The 20,719-nt window shown below is 35.1% G+C and overlaps 1 protein-coding gene across 9 annotated transcripts in view; it reads right to left on the reverse strand.

Annotated features, from left to right (window-relative positions):
• LOC136038704 (uncharacterized) overlaps positions 1–20,719 on the reverse strand; it is a 211,762-nt gene that overhangs the window by 104,346 nt on the left and 86,697 nt on the right. Inside the window, exon 1 of one of the 9 annotated variants that reach the window (XM_065722020.1) lies at positions 12,945–13,056. The exons of 3 other annotated variants lie outside the window; for them this stretch is intronic. Coding sequence is in view for 1 of the 6 variants with exons in the window: in XM_065722018.1 (XP_065578090.1) it covers positions 7,981–8,038 (58 nt within the window). In the remaining 5 variants the exon portion in view is untranslated. Of the gene's footprint in view, positions 1–7,980; positions 8,074–12,944; positions 13,057–20,719 lie in introns of those variants that run through there. 5 more of the 9 variants (XM_065722023.1, XM_065722021.1, XM_065722022.1 and 2 more) reach the window with 5 other exon arrangements.

Here is a 20,719-nt window from a genome sequence, read left to right on the forward strand (position 1 = left end):
ATTCTGTTTTCTTGGTCTTGTCTCACGCTAAGCTGAAAGAAACTATCGAAGAAACTGGTTTGTTCTCGAGTTTACACGGCGTAAACTTGAGTGAGCGGCGTATAACACAGAAGTACCAAAATGCCTTCCCCCTACGGAAAAAAACAAAACTCCAATAAAATTCTCAAATTTGGAAAGCCTTATTTTCCATGGGGGGGAGTATTTACCGGGCGGTATTTTCCGGGCAGGGCTTAACACCTAGAACCATATTGAGCATTACCAAGTCAAAATGGTTTTACGATGTTTGAACAAGGTAAAGTATTCCTACAACCTTTGGTCGTCTTTACTACTCTTTCTAACTTTTCGTCTTTTCTAACTTTTTCTGCACTAATAGCCCTAAAGTTACACAAGATTCCTTTTTTACGTTGTTTACGTTGTTTGAACAAAGTAAAGTATTCCTAAAACTTTTGGTCGTCTTCACAAATAAAACCAAAATGGTAGCAAAACTTCGGCTTTGTTTCTTCGCCATCAATTAAGCATCGTAGTTATCAAACCATCAAAACTTCTACGTTTTGCTTTTAACACGGGTAATTACATTTAAAAATTTATTCTCAAGCATAATTTTTTATTTTCGGTCGCTACGACTTTGACTTTTTTGGTAATTGTGGCTCACTCTCTCCCTTGATCAAAACTACTTGCCTTCTAGGTTTCAAGCGGATCTGAGTACTTTCAAACAATTCGTGGTAACGAACTGTAGTATGGAGTGATTCGGCTCGATAGTAACCGAAACTCTAAAAAACGGAATTTTTATAACAATAGTTGCATCAAAAGAATTGCATTTTCATGCTGATTTTAAATATATAAGTTTCATTAAGTTTAAATTTATCCGTCAAAAGTTAAGAGCCTGAGAAAATTTGCCATATTTTAGAAAATAGGGAGAAACACCCCTTAAAAGTCATAGAATCTTAACGAAAATCATACCATCAGATTCAGCGTATCAGAGAACTATACCTGTGTGAGAACCCTACAGTAGAAGTTTCAAGCTCCTCTCTGCAAAAATGTGGACTTTCACATTTTTTGCTACAAGACAGATCACAGATGCGTGTTTATTTGTTTTTTTGGTAAAATTCTAGTTAATTGACTTCTTGCTATCTCAGAAAGGGTTCAGGCTAGGAAAATGTAATTTTCAGAGATGAATCTACAGACTAAAGTATGTCCCGGGAAGGTATTTTGAAGCAACTACCTCCACTCCTTCTCCCTCTAGAGGGCCCTGACCTTTGATGACCTTTAAAAATATGTGTGTTATAAAAGTGAAACCTTGCAAAATAGATGTTCTGCTTAATTGAAGTACAATAAAATTTTTTTCAGTTTCATAACTTTGCTCAATTCCATTTTATAAGGTTTTAAAGATATGCAAATACATTTTCTAAATTTGAAAAAAATAAACATTGATATGGCTCAAAATTTTGCTCAAATAACAGGAATTGCATTTTCAGAACTAAAGGCAGATAAAAAGCAACTAGTAACCGAGAATTAAGGTAAACTGTTGTTTTGTCAGAATTTCAATAGGTATAGACCTGTCATGTAGGCAAATTTCAGGGCGCTCTAGAAGGAGAAGGAGGGGAGGTGGGTACTTTAACATACCTTCCCAGGACATACTTTAGCCTGTAGACCCACCCCTGAAAGTTTTATTTTCCTAACCTAAACCCTTTCCAAGATAACAAGAAGTCAATTAACTAGAATTTTATCTTCTTTGTTTTCTCAAAGGGTGATCGTATCGACCCAGTGGTCCTAGAACGTCGTTTGAAGGCTCATTCTAACGAAAATTAAAAGTTCTAGTGGCCTTTTTAAGTGACCAAAAAATTGGAGGGCACCTAGGCCCCCTCCCACGCTCATATTTTTCCCAAGGTCGCCGGATCAAAATTCTGAGATAGCCATTTTTCAGCATAGTCAGAAAACCTAATAACTTTGTCTTTGGGGACGACTTACTCTCCCACAGTCACTGTGGGAGGGGCTGGAAGTTACAAACTTTGACCAGTGTTTACACATAGCAATGGTTATTGGGAAGTGTGCAGACGCTTTCAGGGGGATTTTTTTGGTTGGGGGATGGTTTGAGGGGAAGGGTTTATACGGCGGGAACTTTCCATGGAGGAATTTTTCATGGGGGAGTAGAATATCCATGAAGGGGCCGCAGGATTTTTTTTAAAGAGCAATGAAAAAATAAATATGAAAAAGTTTCTTCAACTGAAAGTAAGGAGCAGCATTAAAATTTGAAACGAACAGAAATTATTACGTACATGACAGGGTTCACCTCCTCCTAATACTTAACTCTTTACGCTTAAGTAATTTTATTAATTTCAACTATTTATTCTACGGCCTTGTGTTTCAGGGGTCATTCTTAACGAATTGGGACAAAATTTAAGCTTTAGCGTAAAGAGCGAAGCATTGACGAGGGGGCGAACCCCCTTATATACGTAATAAAAACATACAAATTTAGAAGTTCGTTACGTAAATTAGCTCGTAAATTACATGTATTTTAACTAATAAAAACGTTCGTAAAATTAAAATTTCTAGTTGCCTTTTTAAATAACCAGAAAATTGGAGGGTAACTAGGCCTACTCCACCGCTCCTTTTTTTCTCAAAATCGTCTGATCAAAACTATAAGAAAGCCATTTAGCCAAAAAAATAAATTAATCTGCAAATTTTCTTTTAATTACTCATGTGCAGAGAGCCAAAGTCAAGACATGCATTAATTCAAAAACGTTCAGAAATTAAATTTAAAAAAAAAACAAGTTTTTTTAACTGAAAGTAAGGAGTGACATTAAAACTTAAACCGAACAGAAATTACTCCGTATATGAAAGGGGCTGTTACCTCCTCAACGCCGCGCTCTTTACGCTAAAGTTTTTTACTGTTTTAAAAGGTAGAGCTGAAAGAAAGAGTCGAACTACATAGAACGAACAGAAATTACTCCGTATATGATAGGGGCTGTCACCTTTTCAACCCCTCGTTCTTTATCTTAAAGTTCGACTCTTTCTTTCAGCTCTACCTTTTAAAACAGTAAAAAACTTTAGCGTAAAGAGCGCGGCGTTGAGGAGGTAACAGCCCCTATCATATACAGAGTAATTTCTGTTCGTTCTATGTTTTAATGTCACTCCTTACTTTCAGTTAAAAAACTTGTTTTTTTATTTAATCAAACAGTTCGTGGTAATGAGCTGTAGTAAGGAGCAACCCGGCTCAATAGTAACCGAAACTCTAAAAAATGGAATTTTGACACCAATAGTTACTTTTCATATTTATTTTTTCATTGCTTTTTAAATAATGTTTGTCTTCTGGCAAAAAATACGAAATTCCGCATTTTTGTAGATAGAAGCTCGAAACTCCTACAATAAGATTCTATGATACGCTGAATCTGATGGTTCTAGTTGTCTTTTTAAGTAATCAAAAAATTGGAAGGCAACTAGGCTTCCTCCCTCGCTCCTTTTTTCTCAAAATCTTGCAATTAAAACTATGAGAAAGCCATTTATCCATAAAAATCAAAACATGCATTAATTAAAAAACGTCCAGAAATTAAATAAAAAAACAAGCTTTTCTAAATGAAAGTAAGGAGCGACATTAAAACTTAAAACGAACAGAAATTACTCCGTATATGAAATGGGCTTTTCCTCTTCAACGCCCCTCTCTTTACACTAAAGTTTTTTACTGCTTTAAGAGGTAGAGTTAAGAGAAAGAGTCAAACTTTAGCGTAAAGAGCAAGGCGTTGAAGAGGAAAAGTCCCTTTTATATACGGAGTAATTTCTGTTCGTTTTAAGTTTCAATGTCGCTCCTTACTTTCATTTAAAAAAACTTGTTTTTTTTTATTTAATTCCGTAAGGATCGGAGAGAGTGTAAGCCTACGAAAATGATAATTCTTCTTTTGTCCCTGGCATGTACCAATCATGTTCCAGTGGTAGTATCTCCTTATAATAACGATTAATCAGAGAATTACTGCGATTCTACCATGAGAAACAGCTAAATAAGAAAACTTTATAGACGCCATAAAATAGTCACGTATTTTTAACTGTCATTAAGATATTCTATCTAATAAGCAATGGGCAACTATGAATAATTGTCCACATAGATTCGATAAATTTGTACAGTTAATTAACTCAAGATGATTAATGATTATTAACTCTTGTACTTCAATAGCCCTTTGCTCCGTGGGAAAACGAAGAAAAAAAAATATTTCGGACGTTACCAATTCTTAAGCACATTCATACTAATTTACAAAGGAATTGTGTTTCATAAGCATTGTAAATCATTCGGTCATTAAGATTTGTCAAGGAAATGACAACTAATCAAACAATTCTTGGAAACGAACTGTAAGTAAGGAGCCATGCGGTTCAATATTAACCGAAACTCTTGATTCTTGATTAAATAAAAAAAACAGTTTTTTAACTGAAAGTAAGGAGCGATATTAAAACATAAAACGGACAGAAATTATTCCGTATATGAAAGGGCCTGTCCCCTCCTCAATGTCCCACTCTTTACGCTAAAGTTTGACTCTTTCTCACGACTCTACTTTTTAAAACAATAAAAAACTATAGCGTAAAGAGCGGGGCCGTTTTAAGTTTTAATGTTGCTCCTTACTTTCAGTTAAAAAAGCATTTTTTATTTAATTTCTGAAAGTTTTTGAATTAATGCAGGCGTTGATTTTAGATCGCCGTACATGAATAATTAAAACAAAATTTGAATATTAACTTTACCTTTTTTTGGCTAAATGGCTTTCTCAAAGATTTGGTCGAACGATTTTGAAAAAAAGGAGGCGGAGGAAGGGACCTAGTTGCCCTCCGATTTATTTGGTTACTTAAAAAGCCCACTACAACTTTTAAATTTATTTACGAACGTTTTAATTAGTAATAAATATACGTAACTTAAAAATTAACTTACGTAAAGAACTTCTATATTCGTATATTAAATCTTTAAGAATGACCCCAGAACCACAAAGGCTAATTAATTAGACTAAATAACTCTTTTGAAATTACCAAAAATACTATAGCAAGGAGAGCGAGGTACTGAGGAGGGGACAAACCCCCTCTATATGCAATAATTTTTGTTCTTTTTAAGTTTTAATGTTGCTCCTTACTTTTAGTTGAAAAAACTTCTCTTTTTTATCTAATTTCTCATTGTTGTTTTAAATAATGCGGGAAATTCTATTCCCCATGATAAATTTCTGTATGGAAAGATCCTCTTACGTAACCCCCGACCCACCCCCCGACCATCACCATAAAAAATACCCCTGAAAACGTCATTATACTTCGTCAGTTACCAATATTATATGTAAACAATGGGCAAATTTCATAGCTTGCAGACTGTGGGGGATTAAGTCGTCCTAAAATACATAGTTATTAGGTTTTTCGACTATTCTAAACAAAATGGCCATCTCAAAAATTCCGCTCCATTCTTACAGTTAAAAAACTTGTTTTTTTATGTGATTTCTGAACGTTTTTGAATTAATGCATGTTTTGATTCTGGCTCACCGCACATTAAGACGAAATTTGCATATTTTTTGTTTTTGGCTAAATGGCTTTCTCAATTTTGGTCGGACGATTTTGATAAAAAGAAAAGGGTGAGGGAAGAGGCCTAGTTGCCCTCCAAATTTTGGTTACTTAAAACAACAATTAGAACTTTTTATTTTTTACAAACGTTTTAATTAGTAACAAATATACGTAACTTGTGAATTAACTTACGTAACGAACTTCTATATTTGTTCATTTTTATTACGTATATGAGGGGGTTTTCCCCCTCGTCAATACCTCGCTCTTTACACTAAAGCTTGAAATTTGTCCAAATTCTTTGAGAATGACCCTTGAATCATAAAGGTCGTAGAATAAATAGTTGAAATTACTAAAAATACGTTATCGTAAAGAGCCGGGTATTGAGGAGGAGACGAACCCCTTATATAAGTAATTATTTCTGTTCGTTTTAAATTTTAATGCTGCTCCTTACTTCCTTGAAAAAACTTTTTTTATTTATTCTCTCATTGTTTTTTCTTAAACAGTGCTAGAAAATCCTGCGCCCCCTTCATGGAAATACTCTTCCCTCAAAATAAATTCTTCCATGGAAAGATCCTCCCACGTAACCTCCCCCCACCGACTGAACCCCCCCCCCCTCTCCGACACGAAAATGTCCCCTGAAAACGTCTGTACACTTCCCAATAACCATACATTAATGGTCAAAACAATGGTCAAAGCTTGTAACTTGCAGCCCCTCCCCCGGGGACTGTGGGGGATTAAGTCGTCCCTAAAGATATAGTTATTAGGTTTTCCGACTATGCTGAACAAAATTACAATTTTAAGATTTTGATCTGGTGACTTTGAGAAAAAATTAGCGTGGGAGCGGGGGGGGCTATATGCCCTCCAATTTTTTTATTCACTCAAAAAGGGCACTAGAGCTTTAATTTCCGTTAGAATGAGCACTCTAGCGACATTCTAGGGACACTGGGTCGATACGATCATCCCTAAGTAAAGGACAAAACAACAAATAAACACGCATCCTTGATCTGTCTTCTGGCAAAAAATTCAAAATTTTACATTTTCGTCGATAGGAGCTTGAAACCTCTTCATTAGAGTTCTCTAATATGCTGAATCTGATGGTGTGATTTTCATTAAGATTCTATGACTTTTAAGGGGTATTTCTCCCTAAATTTCTAAAATAAGGCATATTTTCTCAGGCTCATAACTTTTAATGGCTAAAACTAAACTTGATGAAACTTATATATTTAAAATCAGCCAAACTATTAGATAAAAAATAGATACATAAAAAGAATCAGATTTGGATACTTGTTCAAAATATATAAAATTGATCAAGTTTAATACTACCCATCAAAAGTTACGAGCTTGAAAAAAATTTGTCCAATTTTCGAAAAAGGGTGGAAAACCCACAAAACATCAATTGATCTTACTGTAAATCCCAGCATCAGAGTCAGCATGTCAGAGAACACTACTGTAGAAATTTTAAGGTGCCATATACAAAAAATATGGATTTTTACACTTTTTGTCAGAAGAAAGATCACGGATGCTTGCTCATTTGTAGTTTTTTTTCAGAGGTAATCCTATCGAACCAGTGATCCTAGAGGATCAGGAGAGGGCTCATTTGATAAACAATGAAAACTTCCAGTGGCCTTTGTAGGTGACCAAAAATATTAGAGGGCAGCTAACCCCATCCCATGTCCCTTTTTCCCCAAAGTTACCTGATCAAAATTTTAGGATAGCCATATTGTTCAGCATAGTTAACAGATTTAGTAACAATGTCTTTGAGGATGACTTGACCCCCTACAATCCCTGGAGAAGGGCTGCAAGTTATGAACTTGGCCTAATGTTTACATATAGTATAGGTTATGGGAAATTATACAGATATTTTTCGGGGTGGAGAGGCAGGGAGGTCCTTACCTTAGACCTTAGTTCCTCCTGTGCCACCAGAGGCACCCAGGGTATCCAGAAAACACCGCCAATCATCCCTCATATGTGCTGCTGCCCAGACGTCTTCCCATTGGGTTGGACTGTCGAATTGATAAACTTCAGTCCCGCTGGTATGTACAACAAAGTGTATTTCTTGGCTTTCCTGTTCTTCAGGTTCCCTCTGGTTACCACTCAAATACTGTTCTGGGGAGTATATCTTCCGCCATACGGATAACGTGTCCTAAGTAGCGCCATGACAGGGGGTCTGGTGGGGGGATAACGTGGGATGATCTTTTCGTGGAGGAAATTTGTGGGTAAGGGAACCTTCCATGGAAGGGAGCCGGATTTCCCGGCATTATTTAAAAAGATCAAAAGTTATATTTAAAAAATAAGGTATACTATTTAATATGGCTTTTATGTATCCTGACACCTGGATTTGTCAGATGAACAATGTTTTGTTTTCACAAAAAAAAATGTCTGCAACTATATGCATGTAGGACTAAACCAAATTTTCAGAAGATCATTTTCCAAATTGCATAAGACAGCATAAAAAAGAATAATTACCTGGTCCAGATTGTATAAGACGGCATGAAAAAGGGCATTTTCTATGCATGTCACTCATTATTATTTTCTACTTTTCAAACCAGATTTGTATACAATTTTCATACCAGTATATACAAGTTTTAACCTCTATACCTCATTCGCATGAAACATTGTGCCTGCTTTTTAGTCGACCACTGATGTAAAAGACTACGGAGAGCCGAAACTGCCCCATAAAAAATTAATTTTTATACTCCCTTTCTCTCGAAAGGTAATAGAGACGAATGAACTTTTATTAAGTGATTAAACCTTTACGAGTATTTCACCAACACTTGGTCTACGAACCAACACTACTGAAAAGAAAACTAGAATATTTGAAACTACTAAGTACCGCATCAAAGGTAACAATCAATTATAAACATCAAACCAGTCTTCAACTAGAATGCAAAAACATATTCAAATATTTTCTCAACACTCTCAGAAACAAATGAACAAGGACAAAATCAAATGGGAAATTAATTCTTACAGATCGGAGTTTTAGTTCCAAACCGAAACCTGGTATTACATATGGTAAAAGTGCAAGGAAGCAAAGAACTTCGAGTAATAATAACCTGGTCCTCTAAGCAATTATATTTTTGGGTTGTGCATTGTAATCCAGGGTTTCTCGATTTTTTTTTTTTCTGTCGGCCTCTTTTTCATCTTTAGTTGAAACTGCAAGCCCAAAGTCACAACGTTTAAGAAAAAGTATGTTTCGGGCTATAAGACCCATTTTTTCTTGTTTTTCTTTAAACCTTTCTAGTGTAGGGATCCTGGGATACTTTTATGGGGTAATCTCAATCTCTCCCACTATACCTTGAATTTAATTAATATGGAAGGTGGATAAGTTTTTTGTTTATCCAAGCCAATTTATCAAACAGTTCGTGGTAACAAACTGTGGTAAGGAGCGACCTGGCTCAATAGTTAACGAAACTCTAAAAACCGGAATTTCGATACTAGGAATCGGATTTTCATGCTGATTTCAAATATATAAGTTTTATCAAATTTAGTCTTCGTCATCAAAAGTTACGAGCCGGAGGAAATTTGCCTTATTTTGGAAAATAGGGGAAAACACCCCCTAAAAGTCATAGAACCTTAACGAAAATCACACCATCGCATTCAGCATATCAGAGAATCCTACTACAAAAGTTTCAGGCTCCTATCTACAAAAATATGGAATTTCGAATTTTTTTTTTGCCAGAAAACAATCACGGGTGCGTGTTTATTTGTTTGTTTTTGTTGTTTTTTTTCCCAGGGGGTCATCGTATCGACCAAGTGGTCCTAGAATGTCGCAAGAGGGCTCATTCTAACAGAGATGAAAAGTTCTAGTGCCCTTTTTAAGTGACCAAAAAAATTGGAGGGCACGTAGGCCCCCTCCCACACTCATTTTATTCCCAAAGTCAACGGATCAAAATTTTGAGATAGCCATTTTTTTCAGCATAGTCGAAAACCAGAATAACTATGTCTTTGGGGATGACTTACTCCCCTATAGTCCCCGGGGAAGAGGCTGCAAGTTATAAATTTTGACACAGTAATGATTATTGGGAAGTGTACAGACGTTTTCAGGGGGATTTTTTTTGGGTTGGGGGGAGTCGAGGGGAGGGGGCTATTTGGGAGGATCTTTCCTTGGAGGAATATGTCATGGGGGAAGATATATTGAATGAAAAGGAGGCAGGATTTTCTAGCATTACTATAAAAAAACAATGAAAAAACTTAACATGAAAAAGTTTTTTTAATTGAAAGTAAGGAGTAGCATTAAAATTTAAACCGAACAAATGTTTTTACGCATTTGAGGGGTTCTTCTCCTTCTGAATACCTCGCTGTTTATGCTAAAGTATTTTTAGTAATTTCCACTATTTATTCTACGGCCTTTCTGATTCAGGTTTCATTCTTAAAGAATTGGGCCAAAACTTAAGCTTTAGTGTAAAGAGCGAGGTATTAACGAAGGGACAAACCCCCTCATATACATAATAAAAATATAAGACTATAGAAGTTTGTTACGTAAGTTCATTATTAAGTTACGTATATTTTTCACTAATAAAAACGTTCGTTAAAAATTAAAAGTTCTAGTAGCCTTTATAAGTAACCAAAAAATTGGACGGCAACTAGGCCTCCTTCCCCACCCCTTATTTCTCAAAATCGTCTGATCAAAACTAAGAGAAAGCCATTTAGCCAAAAAAAAAGAATTAATATACAAATTTCATTTTAATAATTTATGTGCGAAGAGCCAAATTCAAACATGCATTAATTTGAAAACGTCCAAAAATTAAAAGAAAAAATAGTTTTTTAACTGAATGTAAGGAGCGACATTAAAACTTAAACGAACAGAAATTACTCCGTGTGTGAAAGGGGCTGTTCCCTTCTCATCACCCCACTCTTTACACTAAAGTGTTTTGCCTTTTAATAAAGTAGAATTGAGAGAAAGAGTCAAAATTTAGCGTAAAGAGCGGGGCGTTGAGAAGGGAACAGCCTCTTTCATACAGGGAGTAATTTCTGTTCCTTTTTAAGTTTTAATGTCGCTCCTTACTTTCAGTTAAAAAAAACTATTTTTTTTATTTAATTCTCTACTGAATGTCGTGAAATACGTGCTTTTTGGTATCTATTTTTTTTCTTTGTTCTGTTGCACAGTTATTAACAGTTTTTTTTGTGCTTCACAACACTTTGTTATATTTACGAAGAATAATACCAAAAAGATAATTTTGCGTAATTTTTAACTTTGGCACTTCTCGTAATTCGCACGTGCTAACTGCCAACTTCGTACTTTGCATCCTTTCTTGTGTTTCCTGTGGGAAGGGGGCAAAACCCCGCCTCAAAATAGACGATCATCCCTTGTCTACAGTCATATCCATTTCTAATTATTTAAAACTGTTTCGCAATGAATTGAGGTATCCTTCAATCCTGTCAGTCGAGCTGAATCTTTCCAGCCAGAAGAGGTTAGAATAAGCCCCCCCTAAAATGAACTTACACCTCAACGGTTACACTTTGCAACGGTTTTTGACCACTAGAGTTATTCCCATGTGTCATGTATTTAACGACATTTAGAACGTTCAAATTACCTTGATGGTACCGCGTTTATCATGACCATTGTATCAAATGTGAATGTGCAATACTTTAACCGAACTTCAACCCGAAATTACTATGAAATTGTTTCAATCTGAAAGCATGGCGCCAAAGTGCATACCTTGATTGTACACATACATCTGTTACGCATTTTCGATAATTTGGGGGTATAAGTTGAGTGTTGATAGCAAACTTTACTAAATTAAATAGAGCTTTAAAAAAATAATGATTCAAGGTCAAAATCAAGCTGATACTCAAAATTTGAATAGAAAAAATGGGCAGAAAATCAGAACGTATAAGCCTTTCAATAAGCACCCGAGTATTTCCTTTAAAATTACACTGACGAATACTAATTACTGGTTAGTCAGAAGTCACATCTTAATGACCAATGCAAAGTACGTCGAAAATCTTCCTAATAAACGACGAAAGCTACCTGATCTAAAAGCCGAGGAGTTAAGTATTACTTGTCCCAGACACGTTTAACTATATCCATTTGGACTTAATTCGAATTTCTATGGTTGATTTTCGAGTCAGGTCTCCAATGACAAATTAATGGCTAGCCTACCCTTTCAAAAAAAGTGTGATCTACGCCTTGCCATCTCTTTTATTTGGCAGAATTTATTAAATTAAAAAAAGAGCTATATATATATATATATATATATACATATATATATATATATATATATATATATATATATATATATATATATATATATATATATATATATATATATATATCAGGGCTGTATCCAAATTTTTTTCCAGGGGTAGGGGTACAAAAGAATTTTTTCAGGGGGTTTTAGAAAAAACTTTAACAAATACATAAGAAAAATTATATTCATTTTTTTACGTTTTTACGAATCGGACAAACATTTCGGGGGTGGGGATTCGAAGCTAGGACCCTGAAAGTTCAGATAACAATATAGCCAAGTGTCTCTTGGTTTAATCGGGCAAGTACGCAATTTTTCTTAGGAGGGGGGGGGGATCAAAAAAACAAAGAAGGATGCAAAAATTTCATGAAAATGTGGAGAATATCTCACGATTTTGGAAGGACCACAAGCCCACCACTGCGAGATACCAGCTTTTAACCCTTTTTCTTCATTCCTTTCATGTGCGCAGGAAAGGGGATATCGGGGCTCAAGCACGTAAAAAATGCGAACACCTTAGAATTCATTCTGTAGTATCAAATGTTTTTTATTGTCCAATATACTTTATTATATGTTTAGTCTTTTTTTTTAAATCTACCCCTCCCGACGGAAGGAAGTCCTGCGCACGTACCAGGACTTGTTTGCCACCTATATATTTTAAATGGGACCATGGATCTTAAATATAAACAATTTATTATGTACCAGATCCCACTAGTAAAATTATTAGTTCCCCAGAGGTTGGAACTCTGTATACAGCTACATATGAAATAGGTGAAGCAAATAAATCAACTCAAACGTGAGCTACAAAATTATTTTAGGTGGCACTAGCGACAAGTCTAGGTATACGTATCACAGTTCATATAATTAACTTGCCAATAAAGTAAACATACCATTCGATGCCTTTTTTATGCTCATTACGAATATAATAATTGCTTCTATCGCAAATTCAAATTTAAGCCCCTTTTGAGTTCTTAAAAATGATGGATTTTCAATTAAAGTATGAGATATCGGTCGTTTTCAACAAAATAATACTACATTTTCTCAGTGCCGAAATTATTTATAGTTAGGTCAAAAAGTTCTTAAATTTGAATTTGCGGTAAAAGCGATTATTATATTCGTATAGAACATAAAAAAAAGGCATCGAATGGCACGTTCACTTTATTGGTCAGTCAATTATATGAACTACGATACGTTTACCCAGGTCTAATTGTTTTATTGTCTAAACATTAAAGAATACCAAGTTACCTTTTACATCAGCTGTTTAATTAATGCTTTAAAACCTTTTTCTCATACATTTGTCTCACGACCAGTTTACATTTGCAACTGATAGTACTGAACCAAGGAACAAACCGCGAGAAGTCAAAGAAACCACGCGCCGCAGTGTCTGTAGTTAGACCGACTCTCATTAATAAACAAAGGACATTAATTAAGAAGCAAAATACTAATAATTTATTCAGGAGGAAAAAAACTGAGCAAATAGCATCAACATATCAGATATGGTATTATTGTTCCACTGACATACGAAGACATTTGCGCTGGGCTGAATGGACCGATGGGCTAAGAGGGCCATACCCGAAGGTGATGAATTTAAAGGGGCAGTGAATTTATGAGAGATGAACAAAAACCAGCAATACCATCATTACATTTGTAGAGATACTCTTCGGGTTGATGCTGTATATTATTGCTAGTACGCTGCCAAAGAGGGTTGAAAAAAATAAATAATCACATACAAAACAGACCATTTTTTAAATAATATTCATGCATTTGCACTCAGTCTACTAAAAAACGCAATTTCTAGAAACAATTCCTTCTAAAATACATTCTAAAAATATATTTTAAATGTTGTAACTTTTTTAGCTTAATAAATCCAAAACTATTAAGAATTTTAAGGAATTTCTTGGAATTAATACGTATGCTTTTTCAGTAGAGTGTAAATCATGCTCTGGTCTTGAGAAGGCATGGGGGTTGTCACACCTGCTCATGTAAATGTCTGCTTGTTTTGAACTTGACTCGGTAATTTACTGCAATTACTGTTCGTTTCGGGTTTCATTATTTTAATGGTGATTTTTGGTAGTTTTACGCTTGGTAGATTGTCCGATTTTATTTCTGCTCATTTTCGGCTTAATTGAGTTCTTTAGTTTTCTTTGAAAAACTTAATTTGTGGAAAAGTTTTTTAAATTAATTTCTGTTCTTTTTTATTTACAATATTTTATATCTTTTCGGTCTTTCTGAAAGAATCCATAGTTTAGCTTGCTATTTCTATGTTGGAAAAAACTTTTTCAACATTTTTTATAACATATATCCTTTGGAAATTGCTGACACAAATAGTATTATCTAATTTTGTTTTATTTGGTAATTAAACTTAATAACATTCTCAAGAGACTCTATCTATGCTCTTTGACAACCTGGATATATTTACGCTCTTTCGACATAGCTAAATTGTCTCCTTAATACCCTCACTCGTTCTTGGAATATTGCTGATGTGTAACCAGCATACACACCGTAACTTCTTATTTAGTTTTAAAGCAACATTTAGTTTTAAAGTATAAAGAGCCAATTGCAAAACTGTGTGTGGGGGGGGGTGACATATTCAATATCCCTATTGATGTAGTTATGGGCAAATTATGGAAAATTATGGGCATCACTTTTGACCCTTAAAAGGGATACTAGATCTTTTAATTTTCAATCAACGTAGCTTCTTTAGAGGTTTCAATGAAATTACTAGCTATGATAGAGCAGCGTCACCTATGATATTGCTTTTTTGCCCTTTTGAAAACCAGCATTCATATCGTCTTTTCGTTTAGTTTCGTTTAAATTAAATACTTCCCTTAAACGTCCTTAAAAGTTTCACCTTAATACCTTTAGCAGAGAGGCACCATTTGGGGGGGGGGGGGTCAGGGGTGGGCAAATGCCCACCCCAGATTTTCCAGGGGGGCCCAAGCTTCCACCACAAAGGGCCCTTTGCCGGCCATAATAATCAATTATGTCCAACATAATCCATTCTGTTCAATTGATTTGAAATTACTGCACGCCTATTAACCAAAGAGCGTAATTACCTGACGACCCTTGGGGACACAGAGTTGCTCAGGCGTTTCTCTGCTCTTTACGGCGAGCTGGATATCGACGACATTCTTCTCGAATCTCAAGCTGGTTTTGCCAAGCGGTTCTTGCTGGATGAGGAGAAAAAGCCGGAAAACTTCCTAAACATTGTCGGCCATCTTCAGGCATTACCAGTGGCTTACTCAGAAGTAATTAAAGTACTTCGTATTGCTGCCACACTTCCTGTGAAAACAGCGAGCAATGAGCGTTTGTTTTCTAGCCTAGAAATAGTGAAAAACTACCTGCAGTTTACAACAGGAGACGATCGTCTCAGTCACCTCTTTCTGATGTTTGTAGAGAAGGATTTAGTAAAAAATTGTACTACGTCCAGCTTGTTAACGATTTTGCAAAGATGAAACTTCGGCGGTTCCCCTTGTTACCTTGAGTGTTGTAATGTTTTTTTCTCTTATTATGTTTTTCCTTTTTGTAAATATATTTGATCTGAAAGATTTTGGCTGAAGGAAAGCCGAGATTTTGGTTACAACCCTCAGAATGTTAATGAAGACTACTTTCACCGATGTATTATTTACTTAAATATGAAAGTTTCTCGCTGAGGAATACCAGCCTGTAGTCTGGTTGAATTTTCCACTTTCAGTTTAATCACTTAACCTCGTTGATTGTGATCTTCGATGTTATAATTAATCTTAGAGGTCAGTGTGTCTCAATGTGTTTTTTCTTAGAATATGCGATCGATGTGCTGCCAAAACCCAATAAAAACATTTTTTCTTACTCGACACGAAGTGAGTCGGAGGGGGAGGGCAAGATCGAGTTCATGCCCACCCCAATATTTGGCCCAAATGGCGCCTCTGCTTTAGCATCACAAGTTACAGAAGCAGTAGAAGCAATACTGAAAGCATACACACAAGATCTTCTGGCAAGTTCAAAATCCGCTACAACTTACCCTGACAAGTAGAAGTTAATAATGGGAAGTATACGTTAATAATGTACTGCTACTGCAGTTCGTTATTTAAAGCTATAGCCTACTGTAATAATGTAATGCTACTGCTGAGATATTGTTTTGTCACCTTTTTGACAATCTTCATCCTCACTGTTCGTTTTAACTTAGTTTAACATCTACCAAGATGTTCCTTGAAAGCTTCAGCTTAATTGACTTTATTAACTTTCTTGACGCCGTCACAGCCCAGCATTAATCCTGATTAACTAGTTCTGTCTTTTAATACAAAACTTGTTCAAAAACTCCTAGCTAGAAAATATGAAAACATTGATAAATTCTTTGTCTATGTTTATTTTTGGAAATATCATCCAACTTTGAAATATTAATTCGAAGCTTCGCCGCCACTTGAAAAATGGTACATGTTCTGGCTGATGAAGTAAACACCAGTGGTATCAATAGCTCCTTTACTTACAGCAGTTTCCAGAAACGAATTTTCAAAATCGGAAAAATATATAGAATCACAATGGGAAAAACCTGCAAAATACAACGGACAAAAATAGATACATTTCAATTCATGCAGCCTAACCACGGTCAAAACACTTCCATGAACAAACTTACTGTCCGGTGGAAAATAAGTTATTCCTTCTTCAGGTCAAGTGTATTTTTTAGGACTTTCTAGGTATAGTTTCCAAAGGGTTTAAGGAATGTTCACAGGTATAAATGCTTTACTTATCTCAAGATATACTTTCATTTAACTCAGTCGTGCTCCCAAATACTGTTGCCTAAACCTTTCCTACTGATGAAAACAACTTCGATTTTTTTGGCAATTATTGATTTGCCTACTGTTTTCCTTCTAGTGTATAGTAGTGAAACAAGGTTCTATCAAAAGTCATGTATGAATCATGTTTAAAATCAGTTTTGTTTAAGTTAAAGTTACATCAGGTATTACACACATTTTAACTTGTCACTCAACTAAACCAGGTCATGTATCGTGAACTGGTTTAGCCGATGGAAATTAAGTTAAATTCAGTAACTTAGTTATAATTTTACTTATGAAAAAGCACATTCATCTAACAAGCTTAGTGTATTGGTATAATTTTCTTGATGACACACTACAGAAAAATAAATTTTTGAATTCCCACCCACTCTAAACAAAAACAAAATCAGCCAGCATATCTTTTTTGAGCTTATGTCTCTATTATGGGCATGCTAAAGTCTGATTCCCCATGATCTCGTAAAACTGACAGTAGTTCTACTCAGACTTATATTTCCGTCAATTTTATACTATCTATATGTCAGCCAAAATAAAATTTGAATAATCCAAGTATTTTCAAATTCTGTCAAGGTAGACAGAAATGACGCTAATCATCAGAGCCAACCAGCTTCTATTACTAACTTGCTCATAGCAACACATTCCTATGATTTCCGGAAAAATCTGCGAAGAACTATGAAAATCGAGACAAATGATAATAATATAAAAATAATAATAATAATAATAATAATAATAATAATAATAATAATAATTATTTGAACCCTCTATACATGCGAAAATACACTTAGATGAGTATGGAAAAGAAATATACACATTAAAAACATTCATCATCACAAATCCTAAAAGATACACTAATAATGACTCACAAACGATTAATACACCCCAAAAGAAAATTTAGAACTGACTCAGATCGCTGTCTGAATCTGCCTTCTAAAACGTCCATCTCACCACATATCTCAAAAACTCCGTAACGCTTTGAGATAAAACTGTTGCAGAACCAAATAGGAGCACGAAGAAAATACTTACAAAATTTGAAAAAGAGAGACCGAATTTTTTGAAGTTCTGACAAGGTGAAAAACTTCCATAATGGCACCAGAAGAAATACATGGGGAGCAAAAAGCCAGTTATAAGGCCAACCAAGCGCTTCTGGTCAAATTGACCTTTAACTCTAGAGAAACGTCCATAGGACTTTCTCAACTTCTCTTTCGACACATTTATTGTTAGTGACTTTGTTGCTCGAATCTAGGTCCCAAATGCCGGTCCAAGCTACTTGAGAAACCCATTGGTAAAAATTAAATCAGGGCCAAACTAAATTTTTGAATCAGTAGGGTGATGACAACCAGAAAAGAGAAATTCAGTTTTAGCAGAAGCGACTGACAGTCCGATGTGAGACAACTTGGCATAAAGGCTGTTCACAGCAGCCTGCAGTCAAATTATCAGACAGCACAAAAATGTCATCTGTACACGAAAGTTGACTTATGTTGATAGATGGCTCGATAAGAAAATGTGATATTGCACAGCAGATGGCATTATTAAATATTGCAGGACTTAACACTGAGCCCTGTTTTGCTCCGTGACAAACAGAAATTCGGCTGCTATAAATATTTCAACGCCGACACGTATAGAAGAGCTTTGATACCATTACCACAGGGAGGCACAAATAAATGAGTTTACCTAACTCATTAGAAGTGCGAAAATAGCTTGGGAGTGTAGGATCGAATCAAATATTTTAAAAATATCTATTGCACAAACACATAAAGGTTCTTTCATTCTTTCATATCTCTCCAGAATAGACACGAAAACTGCGTATGCATTCCAAACACCAAGACCTGCACGAAAACGAAACTCATGATTTCCATGGTCACATTTGTTTGACATTTTTAAAAGAAGAATTTTTTCAAATAATTTTCCAATAACTGAACAAAATGTAATGGAACGATAACAGTCAGAATATTTAGGGTCCTTATTCTTTTTTTGGGACACACGTCACAATGCCCTCACGTAGTGCAGTCGGTATGAGTTGATTACCCGAAGCCACTCAAATTTAAACTCTCACCAAGCCATTGTTAAACTTCGCAAGATTTTCTAAGAAAATTTAAAATCTTTTTGTTATTAATCGATTGAATAACCTTTACAAGGACGCAGTTTTTGCAATTGTACTTTAGTTTTTATTGCAAAGCCTTTCTTCAGCTATTTTTATACACTGATGAAACAACATATCCATTTAAATCGTCAATTTCTTTATTTTATTAGGAATACATAGATCTAATGAGAATTTTCTATGAGGCTCATCTTGCAAAAGGTTTTCTTCGTTTATTCATTGCTTCTTAAGGTAAAACATAAGTCTCTGGTTAAATAGTATTATGACAGCTTTCAACTTGTTTGAACTATTCAATACTGAATCTATAGGTGAATTATAAGAACCAAGACCATCATTTATAACTAAGGTATTCCCACTTTTTCTAGTAATGAAATAATTTGGAATGGTCAAGAAACTTCCAAACCATTATTCAACATCTTATCATATTCTGCTCTTACTAGTCTATCTTCATTTCTCCTAAGTGGCTTCAACCAAAATCTAATCATCAAAATGGACCTTTAAAGCTTTAAAGAGTACGGGCTTATGTCAACTTTCAGAATCAGTGAGTGAGTTGTCTAATGTAGTCCAAACATTCTTTTATAATACTCGAACTGGTGAGACTACAACTGCTGAGCTGGTTCTCCACCCCGAATCTCTTCTCCATATTGTATCACTAGATGAAATTGTTGTAGTAAATATTCTTTTATGCATTTTTAGATTTATAATTCGCATTATTATTTATTGCAAATATGGCCACTTTACCTCTGTTAATTATTTCATCAAAATGACTCTTTAAACTTCCACTATCCAAGAAAAAAATCCCAAACATTTTATTCTTTCACTTATATTCAGTTCCTTATTATTAAATTTAAATCTACCATTTTCCTCTCCGCTGACTTTCCTTTTTTTTAAATAGCTACTTCTCTCTTTTCAACATTCAGCTTTAATTTTTTTCCCCTTGTTTTTCATCTAGTGAAGAAATATTATTTCCTGTTAATGGGTAGCTGTATTTTTGACCTGTCGAAAGTACTGTGAGGTTGCAAAGGAATTGCGTTCAACTAGTACATATATTTTTTAGAAACAATACAAAAATGGAAATAACAATGGAAGTAAACCCAATAGTTGATTAATAAAACTATCCAGCTGAACATAAAGAAAGAATTTCAGTGTTTTAGTATTTTTGTTCGAAATATAGCCTAAGCAGGTTGGGGTGTATTATTAGAGTCACAACTATTACAATTCAAAAGGGCTTCAATTGGGGAATTAAATAGTAATATTCTTTTTTATTATAGTACTTCCTGCAGAAGTGCCGCAACTATAGCGTAGGACAGTGGTCGGCAAACTTATTAGCCAAAAAAGATCACTTCAACAATTTTAAGAGCATTTGGAACAGAATCTGCTTGTTTAGGAACTTTTCTTTGCACTCACTGGAAGGCCGAAATTTAGAAGGCACTTCTATTAAACCAAGTCGAACAATGACTTTTCTGTTTCGGTGCCATCTAGGAAGCCGGAGGAGGAAATTGCAATATCTGAAATAAGCTGCAAGTAGAGTGTAGCGATCTTTCTTACGAAACAGATGAGCCTTGCCTGATAAAAACAAAAGCACAGGGACGCAATAAGCGTTAAGAATAAAGCACAAACCGCTGCAATTGTAACGAATTTTGTTTGAGGATATTCTCCCGTAAGCGACGCATATATTTTTCATGGCTTGATTCACTTGGGATGAACAGGTACAGGAAAGTGTTGGGCCAAAACACAGACGAAGCTAACTAACTAAAGAAGAAAATGGTAAAACTGTAGTCCCAGCAACGAGTGGAGTGACCGCATAAGGGCTATTAAAACAAATAAACTCGCATTTAGACGCATTAACTAACAGTCCAATCTTAGATAGTTCATTGGTTAATATAGTAAAATTGGAAAGCAATCCACGGCGACTCCGGGTAACAAGTATAACGTCGTCTGCATATGCAACAGAAGACCAACCAATATTACCGTAAAAAACAGAACTTTTAAGGGGACGCAGGCACGATACAAGCACACATTTAAATTTACTAGGAGACAACACGGCACCTTGCCGAACACCCTTTTTAATTTTTACCAAGTCAGATATTTGGCCATTCCAGGTAACTTTGATTTCAGACTTTGAATACCAAGAAGACAATACAAATAGCACA

Source organism: Artemia franciscana, chromosome 18 (genome assembly GCF_032884065.1).
Source record: "Artemia franciscana chromosome 18, ASM3288406v1, whole genome shotgun sequence".
NCBI lineage: Eukaryota > Metazoa > Arthropoda > Branchiopoda > Anostraca > Artemiidae > Artemia > Artemia franciscana.